Genomic DNA, 15,313 nt, shown 5'->3' with positions numbered 1-15,313 from the left:
ATAATACTTGCTTGTATTTTTCATCTGGGCCTTTTCATGACATTGTTGGAGCCTTCCTCTCGGCCCACATGACTTCTTCTCCATGTTAACTCATTGTATCATCCTTCTTCCTCTCTTCTGGTCCATCTGTCCCATGATTCTTCTGAACCTGAAGCTCAAGAACCTTTGCCATGCCTACCCCATTTTGCCCTGCTCAGGTATAGGCTGTTTAATCAACCAATCAGATAAAATGACTTAGGCAGGTTTATACACCAAAGATAGGTTTACACAACAAGGATAGGTTTACATGAAAATGTGCTCTAATAAAAAGGGACAAGATCTCATTGGACCAACTTCCAATGGAGCTCCTTAAATTCTGATGTGCATGTGTTGTATCACGAAAGCCTGCTGTGTGCAGGGTTTCTCTGCACTAAAGCATCCTCATGTAGTAGGCTGCAGTATCAAGTTAGTCTTACTGTTTTATCAGAATATTGAAACAGAAGGAAAGGGATTTTTAATATTCCATTTTAAGCATTTGTTCAAATGTATTCGTGATGACACAGAATACCATGAAAGTCACACATTTCTGAGGTAGTAACTTTAATAATGGACATACAAATTTTGCTTTTCCTTTCTTGAATTTTGAGTATCTCAATAGTCACAATGACCTTGGTAATGTGACTGAATGGGTCAATTATATTTAGCTCTGTGGTGTTTTAGTGCTTCCATTGGGCTGGATTTCTGTTTACTTACATAGGATGTCAAAGGACTGGATTTCTCTTATACTAATGGCTTCTCAGTGACAGTCTGAACTGCAAATACAAGTATTCTCTTGGTGGGTTAGTTGATTCTGTAGGTTTTCTTGTGGTCCCCTTGACCCCACTGGCTCCTTCAATCCCTTCTCCTTCTCATCTACATGAAGCTCTACATAATGTTTGGCTGTTGGTCTCTGCATCTATTTCCATCAATTTCTTGGTAAAGCCTTTCAGATGACAGTTATGTTAGTCACTGTCTTGCAGGTATAGCAGAACACCATTAATTGTGTCAGGGGTGGGCTTTTTTTCATGGCATGAGTCTCAAGCTGGGCCAGTCATTGGTTAGTCATTCCCACATTTTCTACTTCATTTTTATTTCTGCACAGGGTTGCCCTTTATTGTCAGGACAAATTGTGGCTCAATATTTTGTGTCTGCATTGGTGTCCTAATCCCTCCACTGGAAACTTTTTTCTGGTTACAGGAGATGGTCATTTTAGGTTTGAGAGTTTTCTGGCTGTATTTGTGTTCCAATGTTTCCACTGGAAATCTTTTCTGGTTACTGCAGATGGCTATTTCAGGTTCCACATCCCCCATTGCTGGGAGTCTTAGCTAAGGTTACTCTCATAGATTCCTGGGAGTTCCCATTGTGCTAAGTTTCTAGATTGTCTCAGAAATGTCCCCTACTGATTGTAGTTCTCTCTCTCTGCATTCTCTTCCTCCTCTCTCCTCCCCAATTTGATCTTTCCCAACCCTCCTTCACCCATTTCCCTCCCTCCATTTACCTCCAAACTCTGCTATATTTACCCATCTCAGTGAGATTGACATGGCCCCCTCCTAACCCCCCCCCCACTTTAGCCCTCCTTATTACTCCAGCTACTTAGGGTCTGTAGATTGTAGCATGGTTATCCTGTACTTTATGGCTAATTTCTACTTATAGGTGAGTACATATCATGTGTCTTTCTGGGTCTCGGTTACCTCTCCCAGGATGATCTTTTCCATTTCTATTCATTTGCCTACAAATTTCATGATATTCTTGTTTTTAATAGTTAAATAATATTCCATTATATAAAATGTACCAGGCATTCTTTATCCTTTCTTAGCTTGAGGTACATCTGGGTTGTTTTCAGCTTCTGTTTATTATGAATAAAGCTGCTATGAACATAGTTGAGAAAGTGTCATTGTCATATGGTAGAACTTCTTTTGGGTATATGGCTAGGAGTGGTATAGCTAGGTCTTGAGGTAGAACTATTCCCAGTTTTCTAAGAAAGGGCCAGATTGATTTCCAAAGTGGTTGTACAAGTTTGCACTTATACCACCCATAGAGGAGTGTTCCCCATTCTCCACGTCCTTGTCCATATGTGCTTTTACTTGAGGTTTTGATCTTATCCATCCTGATGGATGTAAGATAAAATCTCAGAGTCATTTGATTTGCATTTTCCTGGGTACTAAAGATGTTGAACATTTCTTTAAGTGTTTCCCAGCCATTTGAGATTCCTGTTGGTTATTCTGTTTAGCTCTGTACCCCATTTTAAAATTGGGTTATATGATTTGTTAGTGTCTAATTTCTTGAGTTCTTTATTTTGGATATCAGTGCTCTGTCAGATGTAGGGTTGGTAGAGATCCTTTCCCATTCTGTAGGCTGCCATTTTGTTCTATTGACAGTGTTCTTTGCTTTACAAAAGGTTTTCAGTTTTATGAGGTCCATTTTTTAATTGTTGATTTTAGAGCCTGAGCTGTTGGTGTTCTACTCAAGAAATTGTCTTTTATGCCAATGATGTCAAGTCTCTTCCCCAATTTTTCTTTTAACAGAATTAGTGTGCCTGGTTTAATGCTGAGATCTTTGATCCACTTGGACTTTAGTTTTGTGCAGTGTGATAAATGTGGATCTGTTGGCAATCTTTTGCATGCACAAATCCAGTTAGACCAGCACCCTTTGTTGAAGATGCTGTCTTTTTTCCATTGTATGGTATTGGCTTCTTTGTCAAAAGTCAAGTATTTATAGCTGTGTGGGCTTATTTCTGGGTTTTCAATTAGATTCCATTTATCAACCTGACTGTTTTTATGCCAATACCATGCAGTTTTTATTACTATTACTCTGTAGTACTTGAAATCAGGGAGGAGGATACCTCTAGAAGTTCTTTCATGTATAGGATTGTTTTAGCAATTTGGTTGTTTTTTTGTTTGTTTGTTTGTTTGTTTCACATGAAATTGACAGTTGTTCTTTCAAGGTCTGTAAAGAATTATGTTGGAATTTTGATGGGAATTGCATCGAATCTGTAGATTGCTTTTGGTAAAATGACCATTTTTATTATGTTAATTTTACCTGTCCATGAGCATGGGAGATCTTTCTATCTTCTGATAGCTTTTTCATTTTCTTTCTTCAAAGAATTAAAGTTCGTCTCATACAGGCCATTTGCTTGTTTAGAGTTACACCAAGATATTTTATATTATTTGTGGCTATTGTGAAGGATGTAGTTTTCTTATTTATTTATTTATTTATTTATTTAGCCTGTTTGTCATTTGTATACAGGAGGGCTCCTTTTTTTTTTTTTTTAATTAATCTTGTATCCAGCCACTTTGCTGAAGGTGATTATCAGCTATAGGGGTGCTCTGGTACAATTTTGGGGGTCACTTATGCATATAAGCTTGTCATTTGTGAATAGCAATACTTTGACTTCTTTTTTTAAATTTTTTATTATTTTTTTTATTTTTTACTATTAATTACACTTTATTCATTTTGTATTCCCCCATAAGCCCTTTCCTTCTCCCCTCCTGATCCCACTCTCCCTCCCCCTTCCTCATGCATGCCCCTCCCCAAGTCCACTGATAGGGGAGGTCCTCTTCTCCTTCCTTCTGATGTTAGTCTATCAGATCATATCAGGAGTGGCTGTATTGTCATCTTCTGTGGCCTGGTAAGGCTGCTCCCCCCTCAGGGGGAGGTGATCAAAGAGCAGGCCAATCAGATTATGTCAGAGGCAGTCCCTCTTCCCTTTACTATGTAACCCACTTGGACACTGAACTATCATGTGCTACATCTGTGCAGGGGTTCTAGGTTATCTCCATGAATAGTCCTTGATTGGAGTATGAGTCTCTGGGAAGTTCCCTGTGTTCAAATTTTCTGGTTCTGTTGCTCTCCTTGTGTGGTTCCTGTCCTCTCCAGCTCTTACTATTTCCCACTTCTAACATAAGATTCTATGCACTCTGCCCAACAGTTGGCCATAAGTCTCAGCATCTGCTTTGATAGTCTGCAGGACAGAGGCTTTCAGAGGCCCTCTGTGGCAGGTTCCTAGGTTGTTTCCTGTTTTCTTCTTCTTCTGATGCTTTGACTTCTTTTTTAATTTATTTTTATTTTTTAAAGATTTATTCATTTATTATATGTGCAGTGTTCTGCCTGCATGTATATCTGCATGCCAGAAGAGGTTTTTTTTTTTTAAAGATTTATTTATTTTATGTATATGAATGCTGTTTTTACAAACACCAGAAGAGGGAATCAGATTCCATTACAAATGGTTGTGAGCCACCATATGGTTGCTGGTAATTGAACTCAGGACCTCTGGAAGAGCAGTCAGTGTTCTCAACCACTAAGTCATCTCTCCAGCCCTACTTTGACTTCTTACATTTAAATTTACATCCCCTTGATATCCTTCAGTTGTCTTATTTCTCTAGCTAAAACTTCAAGTACTGTGTTGACTATATATGGAAAAAGTAGATAGCCTTGTCTGTTGTAGTTGATGTGGAGCTAGTGTGTTAATTGTTTGTCCCTTGAGATCTTTACTGTGCTATGAGTAAATGCTCACACACACCGAATGATACAGTGTTAACCTTGCTTCCCTGATTGTCCACTAAAAATGCTTACAACCTGGGCTGGGCAAAAGAGATGTGGGCAGAGCTAACGTTTGAGGGTTTATAGAGAGAAGAATCATGGGACAGAGAGGTGTAGGAGGAAGGAGAGCACCATGGGTTAGTGTGAAGAAGAAGCAGTGGTTGGGAGGAATTTTCTCTGAGGATTGGAATGATGGAGAGAAGCAGCCCAAATGGGAACATCAACAAGTATTTTTGGGAATTTTGAATGGGAAGTAGCCCAAATAGGAATGATTTGGAGCAAATGATATGGGATGTGTGTCTGGGAGATTACAAGGTAGCTTAGGGGGATTATATCTTCCCAGCTTCAGTGGCTTAAGGTTATTGGTAATCTACCAGGTTTCTGTGTCATTTATTTATATTATAGTCAGTTAAATAATAATCATCATAGTAATTATATGTACTAACAGTAAATATTAACATCTTTTCTACAACACTTGTCTATGATTTTAGTAGAATTGCTTTACATTTCTCTCTATTTAATTTGATGTTGGCTTTGGCTTTTTGTATATTGCCTTTATTATGCTTATGTATGTGCCTTGTATCCCTGATCTCTCCAAGACTTATCATGAAGGGGTGTTGTATTTTGTCAAAGGCTTTTTCAGCATCTAAGGAGATGATCATGTTGTTATTTTCTTTTAGTTTGCTTATATGATGGATCACATTGATGGATTTTCATATGTTGAACTATCCCTGCATCCCTGAGATGAAGTCTACTTGATCATAGTGGATATTTTGGATGTGTTCTTGGATTCAATTTGAGAGTGATTTATTATGTATTTAGTTGTTTAGATATTATTAATCATGTGTGTACAGGTGAAGATCCAGAAGAAAGGCATGGGCAGGTTCTGATCCTGTTAGTGGAACAAGCACTCCATGTCCATGACTACAAAGCAGCCAGTACCTATTGTCAGGAGCTAATGGCCTCAGGTGAGTAGACCGCTAGCACCTTGCTCATGTGCTCTCAACATAGTAAATAATGGGAAGGGCTCTTCTGAAATCAGTCAGCCTGATTGGCAAGCCAGGCACATGTTTGATTGTGATGTATTTCATCAGGAACAAGCACATATGCTGTGTGTTTATATACTAAACACACAGGTACACACATATGCTGTGTGTTTATATACTAAACACACAGGGCTCAGGTACAATAGTCTCTTTCTATGATTTTGATTACTTTATATTCCCTGTGTAAAACATGCTCATAATTCTAAGAACAATAGTACATGAAATATTTCAATGCTATATTATATATAATAGAAAAGAAAATTTGGAAGAATACCTACAGTTTGTCATTAGGTAGTCAATGTTCTTATACTTTGATACAGGAAAAAAAAAGCAGTGTGGAAAAATTGGGAAGGGGCTTGGCCTAAATATTTTCTACATTGAATTTAAAATTCTTGTCTTGAAAGAATAAGCATGGTTTATAGTGGAATAATTTTGCATCTACATTCCCTTGTAGAAGAAAACACAGTATCATCTTACCATGGGCCCTGCATAGAAAAACCTTTGTACTCCAATACGGAACACTTACAGCTGTTGCCCACTGTGGTAACTCCTGCACTGCTCACTCAGGATCCCTGCATTTGTTGCTGGGGATTGATATGGGGCTTAATGAGTCTAGTAAACTGTTACTACCAGGCTCTATCTCCAGCCTCACCTGTGTACTTTTCATTGCTTTCTCTGTATGTCTACCATTAATGAAAAAATTGCGTATTAATAACTTATAAGTATAATTATAGGCAGGCTGTTTAGGATTACAGTATGAGAGGATTTCTTTAACTGTTTATCTGCCATTTGAATAGCAGAGAAACACTTAAAGAAATGCTCAACCTCATTAGCCATCAGGGAAATGCAAATCAAAACGACCCTAAGATTTCACCTTATACCCATCAGAATGGCCAAGATCAAAAACTCAAGTGACAACACATGCTGGAGAGGTTGTGGAGAAAGGGGAACCCTCCTCCACTGCTGGTGGGAATGTAAACTTGTACAACCTCTCTGGAAAGCAATCTGGCACTTTCTCAGACAACTCGGAATAGCGCTTTCTTAAGATCCAGCCATACCACTCCTAGGCATATACCCAAAAGAGTCTCAAGTACACAATAAGGACATTTGCTCAACCATGTTTGTAGCAACCTTATTTGTAATAGCCAGAACCGGGAAATAGCCCAGATGTCCCTCAGTGGACAAATGGATGCACAAATTATGGTATATCTACACAATGGAATATTACTCAGCAATAAAAAACAAAGAAATCATGAAATTTGCAGGTAAATGGTGGGATCTGGAAAAGATCATCCTGAGTGAGCTGTCCCAGAAGCAGAAAGATGCACACAGTATATACTCACTCATATAGACATATGATATAGAATAAATCTTCTAAAATCTGCACACCTAAAGAATCTCATCAAGAGGGAGGACTCTTGCTAAAATGCTCAATTCCTATCCAGAAAGGTAAAGAAGATGGACATCAGAAGAAGGAGAAAAGAGGGAACCCTCACTGAGCTGTTTTAGGAAGGTCTTTTTTGAAATGGGGCCAGAATGTGCCGGGAGTTAGGTTTGACCTGGTATTGAGGATTTGGATCTTGCTCAGCCTTCAAGAATTTTGCAAATCTGAGCGGTGAGATCCAGACTGAGGTCTGCCCTAGAACACGGCTCACAGGAACCTGGCTAAAGTTCTGGTCAAGGACATGATTTTTGTTTGACAAGAAATCTAGAAATTTTACACTCTCGAAGTCAATACAGTACTTCCTAACCTCATCATTAGAAACATATATCTACAAAAACCTGCATTCTCTGCACTTCAGAGCCATTGTTTTCTGTACAACTGTTGTATCCAAAATTACTTTTTGAGGTCTTCTTAATTTTATTTCTAAAGGATTAATTCCAGATTTAATTTTTAGTGTACATATTTAGAGACATGGTCCCAGGTGTATGCCTTTATTCTTAGAGCTCAATCTACAATCAGTCTAGAACACCTTCAAATGAGAATAAAAGTATATTTGAAGATTTCATAGTGTGACACTGTTGTAGAAAAATATGTGCTGGGACTTGGGCTAGCTCTATTTTTTTTGGCCCTGACCTTAGATATCTGTGTTCTATGAATCGGGTGTTTCTCTGTGTGTCCCCCTTATTTCTCTTTATCTAGCACTTTGCATGTTTTGATGAACTTTCAAGTACAAGTGTTACTTAGTTCTTTCAGCAACCTTAGAGAAAAGCAGTTATTATTGTCCGTTTTAACTGTAAAGAAAGGTGTGTATTGGAGCTCATAGGTGTGCTGAGTGATTGGGCAGTGTCTAACTATTAGTATTCTGAATTCAGAATCCACCTTTTTCTAAATATCAGAGTTAAGGAAATTATTTGCATTGATTTTTATTGACTCCAATTCTTTCAAAAAGACTTCTGTGGAGTTCCTTTGCATTATGCACATAATGAGTCGGTTAGATCTTTCTTCTAGCTTGGATTTCATGCTTTGTGCACACGGTGCCCTTTATGGCTGCCATTCTGCCTTAGTACCACAAGAGCTGGTTAGGACTCCAGCGTACTCCTTACCTTTGCTAGTATTATATTACTCTTTCTTTATGCAAATCACTTTTCTCTCTCTCTTTTTTTTTTCTCTTTGCCAAATTTTTAGGATATCCAGCAAGTTGGTCAGTCTGTAGTCAGTTGGGCCAATCAGAAGGTTACCACGACCTCGCCACCCGTCAGGAGCTTATGGCTTTTGCTTTGACACATTGCCCTCCCAGCAGCATTGAACTCCTTTTGGCAGCCAGCAGCTCTCTTCAAACCGAGGTCAGTGTTCACAGATACAATAAATCCTGACATGTGTTAAGTTCATTTTGTTGGATGCATGTATCTGAGACATAGGTTCAATTTTTATTTGTTGTTTTAGAATGCGGATATTGTTGAATAATCATTGTTATCAAGCAAAGAGGAATTTGAAAACCTGAGAATATTAAAAGTGTTGTTGGCCTTACTATAGTAAGGAATAAAGGCTACAGGAGGCTTGAGTAAAACTACAAGTATGTTAGGAAATAAAGAATTGAATATATGAGGGAAATGTATTGTCAAGAATAAAACAGATGGGAAATGATCATATGAACTCTATCTGAAACCACATTAGTTAGACAAGTATTAGCATATTCCTTCTGGTGTCTTTGAGAAATGATGAGGAGGAATTGGCTTTGGAGGGATGATGAATTCCCTACAAACACACTGCGTTAGATGGAGAATCTCCTAGATAAGAAACAGCTGAAAGAAAGAAGCTGCTATGAACCTTACATTTCCTATCACGGGCATCCATTGCATTCTGTGGCAGCCTTTTCACAAATGCTTCCCACTTCTGAATCTGTCACTTCCTTGTGAAACTGTTCCAGAATTCTTGATGGTTGCTTGTTGCTCAAAACTGTTCATTATCATCTAAGATTATTGTTTCTCAAAGGGAGAACCTAATAACTTCCTAAATTTCAAGCCGACCATATAAAAAGAAGAGAAATGTTAAAAAATACTGTTGTTCTTGTTTCAGATTCTTTATCAAAGAGTGAATTTCCAGATCCATCCTGAAGGAGAAAATATTAGTGTCTCACCCTTAATTGGTAAAGTTCTACAAGAGGTATGCTAAGGAGGGTGGAAGGAATGAGCTCGAAAGATACTGTGGGTGGAATGAAATGGGATCTATCACGCAGTGCCAAAATAGGCAGGTGTGTGAATGTGTGTGTGTGTGTGTAGACTACTTAGTTTTGTGTTGTGTGAAATACAACATTCACATGGAAAAAGACTCAAAAGTATCTTGCTCAGAAATTAACAAAACAGCACCCCAAGTCAGCAGATGGAGAAATAATGTGTGACCAGTTTCCCACAGCTCTCCCAAAGCCCTCAGGATCATCATGGTCCTGAGAGTCCTAGTAACTCATTCTTATATAGATTAGTAGTTATCTGGCTTGCTGTCCCTAGAAGCTCTGTTTTTTTCCAGAGCCTAAGCAGTTGGAAGAGTCATCTCTCAAGTGTAGTTGAAGACTTAGGTTTAATGAAGACTTAGCTCTGTTGATTGTCCACCATCTACCTGTCTGGCTTGTTTAGGCATATATACTATGATGGTCTCTATAGTACTGTCTCTTGTTGGTGCTTTTCAAATAGTGAGCCATGGCAGTTTCATCACTGAGTAGGCTCTGTCAAGCCTGCAGCTTAGATGCTTTCTTCTCTGTCCTTCCTACCCTTCATGTTTGTGCCCTGAATTTGAGCCCTTTCTTCTAAAATATTTTCTCTCTAATACTTTCCTGAGTCCTCTTATAGTTTCCTCCCTGTGTTCCCCAAATATTCTCACATTTTTTTTCTGTCACTTTATAGCAGATGTAGTATTGTGTGTGGTGAATGAAGATAATGTTGTTTATCTTTACACCTTCTTCACGAAATGCTTTAGTAAATGCCTCTTGTTTGCTAGAGCTCAGTTGGCAACATCTGCTGCTTACTGATTAGTCGATGGCTAACAGAAATGAGGAGGTAAATAAAGAACATAAAGTCTAAAGGATTTCCAAACTACTTCCTGTGCATGGCCTATGTGGTGACTCAGGTCTTGCTGTGTTTTGTCCAGTATGAGAGGGGCATTACTTTTCTATTTAGTGTGAAATCAGACAATATTTCTGCTGAGCTCAGCTCCATGGGCTTGTTCTGAATCTCCATTCTTCTTTAAAACAGTTCATGCCAAGCCTTTTGTGGCTTTTGGATTTCCTGTTTTCTGCTATTACAATGAATAAGAAACTGTCAGCTTAGCCCTGTGCTGTCTTCTTTGGATTAAGCCATGCTGTGTAGCCACAAGTGTGCACATACTGTTCTATTGGACTCTAGTCAGTAATAAAGACAGCCACAGCAGTCCTCTGTGTCCACTTAACAAGGGAAGGCATCCTTCCAAAGTGATTATCTTTTTCCTTAAAAGCTTTTCTGTCTTCCTTTTTCCTCTTTCAGCCACTTGTAATAGATCTAGATTTCATGAAGTGCTAATCCAAACCCTCATAAAGCTTTGATGAATGAAGCACATTTCAGAATATTATAGCTACTATTATCAGAGTATAATGTAGTATTTAGCCATACGTTGCCTTGCATTGCACATTAACAGTAGAGGTAATAGCCATATTAAATTATAACTCAGAAATGAAGGCTGATTTCAGATATAACCTGTCTCATGCTTAATACTTTCATTACTTTATTGGGAAAATTATTTATATTGTATATTCAGGCAAAATAACGATATTGTTGTACAGTGATATCCACATGAATAGTGTGGAGACTGTACATGTGAAGATGCTGCATTTGTTCCTGTGTGCAGAAAGTGTTCATTACGGAACAAAGTGCACACTCTGAATAATTGCAAGATTACAGATTTCCAGTTCTTATTGATGTTGGTTATTAGGTTTTTTAGATTGAACAGTCTTATACTATTAGAGTATATTAATATTTTGCTTAGCTAGTATCACATAGCTGGTGCTGTTTTCTCCAGATAAATTTAATTAGAGATTGAAATGGGTTGTATACAGGGTTCTCATTAAAAAAAAATGTTTCACTGTGGGAAAAATCATTTATGAACATTTTAAGAGGCTGTAATTTATATGGTTGACCTATTTAGTGTTTAGATTACAAGCATGCTCTTTAACATATTGCTACTTTCAATTTATACAAAGATTGTTTCGAAATACTTGAATAAAAGTGATCATGCTGGCAGTTAGTGTCAATATCAGTGGTTAAGTATTTTCTTTTTTTGTTGGCTGAGTGATGGGTCCTTAGATTGTTTCCACTTCTTAGTTAATATGAATAAAGCTTCTGTGAAAGTGAGTATTCAACTGTTTGTATGGAAGTGTTTCTGTGACTAGAACTGCTCTGTGCTGTGTTCTAGATATCTGAATGTCCTGTCTTCCTGTTTTTCCAAGTGGCTCTATATTTGTCCTAGCCTGTCATCGTTGGGATGAAATACCTGAATAAAGACAACTGAAAATAAGGAAAACTGCTGACATGTACATGTGTTTTCAGAAGTTTCCAGCGCTGGACAGTTTGTTTTGTTGATTCTGGATGATGCATGGGAGGGAGCTCACAGTAGGGATGTGTGGTGGAGGAAAGTGACTCACGTGCACAGAGAAGCTAGGGAAAGCCAAGGAAGAGGCCTGGAGCAGGCTTCAGCCAAGAGCGTGCCCTTGGTGGTCTGCGCCTTCCTAGTAGATCTCATCCTCTCCATGTTCCCACAACTCCAGTTGTGCCATCACATTATGAGCATGTCATTGGATTACTCCATTGAGGAAAGCAAAGCCCTGTGGTCTAGTTGTGTCTCAGGATCTCTTGTCTGAATACTATAACATCCACCCTTTAAACCCCACATGTAATAGAACAGACTTATAAAATAACACGTACCACATATGAAATCAACTGGGAAGCTTACTTGGTTAGTTTTCTTTCATGTCATATAATTACTTATTCTTTGTTAAAAGATTTCTGGGAAATTTTAGTTTTTACAAGTTAAAAATTAGATATGAACCATTTGTGCTAAAACACTAGCATCTGTTAACTTTCAATAAGTGGTGCATGGATACATCATGTAGCTTATATACTCTAGTTCTTTTAAAAGTTATTTCACCAACAGTCTGTTATCAGATGGGTTAAAGAGCTTTTCTTCTGCCTTTTTGTGCCTACATATCTCATGAGTCTCATTGCCCAGAAAGAGCATTTTAAGCCATGTGTGTTGCTCCATGTTGTTTTATCACAGAGTCTCTGTGTGTCCCTAGATGTTTTAGACCTTGTGATCCACGGCCATCGGCCATCAGACTTCCTCATCCTGGGACATGCCTGTGATTGCTCCCCCACACAGTCTGTCCTGCCATACTTCTCATGTATGTGTCCAGAGGTCCTGTGCAGCTCTCTTGGCTCATGAGGGCTTTTTGTTACTGAAGCTATAATATACATGCACACACATTACTAGTATTACTTCACAGTTTGGATTTTCTTGTACTTTTTGGTTTGGAGACAGGGTTGCAGTCTTAATACTCCAAATTGGGATGAAAAGTGCTTCAGTTGGTACTTGAAGGAAAGTTACTTGCAAACAAACAAACAGAAAAAAAAACCCAAAACAACAAGCCTCCCCCCCCCCCAAAAAAAAAAAAAACAAAAACAAAAACAAAAACGTTTTGGATTATTTAAGGAAATTTTGGAGAAGGCTTACTGGTTGAGCCCTCCCTGAGTTGTTTATATTTCTTAAATAGCACTTATTATTATTACTATTATTATTGTTATTATTATTATTGTTATTATTATTATTAATTTCAATATATTTGAGGTCAACTGTTTTCTTTGGAATACATCTTTCTTAACTGACAATAGAGAAACCAGTCCTTAAATCTTTATAGCAGTAGACCAAAGGGAGTTGTTACTGTAAGCCATACTTGATATATAAAATTATCCTTTTCTCAGGAATCTTTTTGGTTATGGTATTTTGTTGTTGTTGTAGTAACATTAGAAAGATGACATTACTTCTTAGTAACCTTTGAACTATGTAGCATGTTAATATTTATAAGATTTCATGTTAAATTTTATTCTGGCAATTGTTGATCTGGTTTTGAGGCCTACTCTATTTCTGTTATTACATTAATTAGCAGTGTGCTGCTCTGAATATGAAAACTGTCATTTTAGGAATAAAATTTTCAACCCCTTTTCGTTTTCTAGTATGAGAAACTGAAAGAAAACTTTGTCATTAATGACTTTGGTTGCACTAAAAATTTACCCGTTGGTAAACTTTTCCTATCCTTCTCTTTCTTTCCCTAGTCTGTGATGCTTCAATCCTAGTTCTTTGGTCTAACTGGGTTTTTAACTTTCTTTTTTATTACATTCATTTTGTGAGTGCACACATGTGTGCCATGATGAACTTGTAGGGGTCAGAGGGCAGCTTGTGGGGGTTCTCAGGGTTGAGCCCACATCATCAAGCTGGGTAACAGTTACCCGTGCCATTTCACTTGCCTTACTTTCCCATGTTAACTTTTTCTTAGAGGAAATATTTATCATATACATTTCTGAATGTATAGATTTTGTTTATCTTTGGAAACAGTCTTTTATATTCCGTTTATCTTAAATTCTCACTTTGAATTAGCCTATCAATTCACAGAGACAGAAATAAAATTTTGTCTCATTTTATGAAAGAGAATAGTGGTTTTATGACTTTCATATTTTGATATCCTTCAGAAGTCATACTACATTTCTCAGCATGTTTATAGTTTTAGTTCTATACCTAAATTAGTTGATTACATTCAAATCATTTGATACACCCTCTCAATTAAGAAGATTCTCAAGATGAATAGGAATTTAAAATGTGATGTAAAATTCTATTTGAGTAATGTTTATTTTAGATACATCTTGAAAATGTGCCTCAAATGTTTAAATGGTACAGTAAATCCAGTCATTTATCTATAGTTGCAGATAATGGAGGTTTTCACATATTCAGTATTAATGAATGAGCAGGGTCCTTGTTCTTGAACAACCTCCCCTGCAATAAATGAAAAATCATTCTGAAAATAATATATTAATTATGAATGTAATGCTATGATTAGATAGGGGGATAGTAATCTTTTGGGGAGATAGTAATCTTATTACTGCCACTTAAAGCAAAAAAGAAACAAACAAAAATTTAAAAAACCCTTATAAGATAAACTGAGGACAAGAGAGCTGGCCCTGCCACTTGGCTCCCTTGAGGCGACAGAAAACAAGGCAAAGATGCTATTTTTCCCCTTGTGGGTAGCTTTGTCACATTTGAAATAAACTCCATATAGAAGGAAGGAAAAGAAGTTCTCGCCTATCAGTGGACTTGGGGAGGAGCATGCATGCAGAGGATGGAGGAAGGGAGGGATTGGGACGGGAGGAGGGAGAGAACCACAGGGGGGATACAAAGTGAATAAAGTGTAATTAATAAAGAATTAAAAAAAAGAGGTTTTTTTGATCCCTGTTGTCTTCTTTGAAGTAGAATGGGGTTGCTGCTAGCAACAGTCATTTCTCACTGTTACAAAGGACTTTTATTATTAAAACATCTTTAAATGCCATATTCTGTAGATCTCTGAGGTTTTTGAAGACCTCCTGTCTATCCATAGTATGTATGAATACTGTGGGAGAGCTAGCCCTGAGACCATGAGAGTGGGAGAACTGGCTCAGCTGCTCCCTGACTCTGCAGCACTTGGGAGAGTCATGCTACACCTTGCTTAGATGGTAGAGTTGACCTGAGGACATGAGAGCTGGCTTTTCTGCTCACCTGCTATGGCTTTGGGTGAGCTAGATGGGACAGTGCTGACGGTTTCACCCTGGTGATGTGAGTGTGGGAAAGCTGGTGAGCTGACCATCTTAGCTACATGCAGGCCCCAGATCCAAGGCTTTGAGTTGGTACCCCATCTATGAACTGCAGGAGCGCTTGAAAGGGTGGGACCTATAGATCAAAAGCTGCAGGGTCTCCATGACACAGGCAACAGTAAGATATCCGAGAGGAATCCCAGTGAGGATTCTCATTGGGATTTATAATGTAGCAGAGGCCTCAAACCACACTGAAGACTCATTGCAAATAAAGATGTGTGGACAAAAGGGTATACTGTGGGACACACTGTTGACACACTGCAACTACTTTTTTTTAGTGCTTTCTTTTCTTTTGTGGGAAGGTTATAAAGGCACACAGAGCTGATACAAAGAGTTGGAGATGGATAGGA

General features: G+C 38.0%; 1 protein-coding gene across 3 annotated transcripts in view; it reads left to right on the top strand.

The window, feature by feature from the left end:
• Nbas (NBAS subunit of NRZ tethering complex) overlaps window positions 1-15,313 on the top strand; it is a 299,994-nt gene that overhangs the window by 148,531 nt on the left and 136,150 nt on the right. For all 3 annotated transcript variants that reach the window (XM_055625644.1, XM_055625653.1, XM_055625635.1), the window contains exons 33-35: window positions 5,412-5,525; window positions 8,233-8,390; window positions 9,124-9,210. In XM_055625644.1, the coding sequence (XP_055481619.1) occupies window positions 5,412-5,525; window positions 8,233-8,390; window positions 9,124-9,210 (359 nt within the window). The remainder of the gene's footprint in view (window positions 1-5,411; window positions 5,526-8,232; window positions 8,391-9,123; window positions 9,211-15,313) is intronic.

This window comes from Psammomys obesus, unplaced genomic scaffold (assembly GCF_907164565.1).
Source record: "Psammomys obesus unplaced genomic scaffold, mPsaObe1.curated_primary_1811, whole genome shotgun sequence".
NCBI classification, from domain to species: Eukaryota; Metazoa; Chordata; class Mammalia; order Rodentia; family Muridae; genus Psammomys; species Psammomys obesus.
Note: the sequence above shows the minus strand (reverse complement) of the source record. Positions and strands in the feature narration are given on the sequence as shown.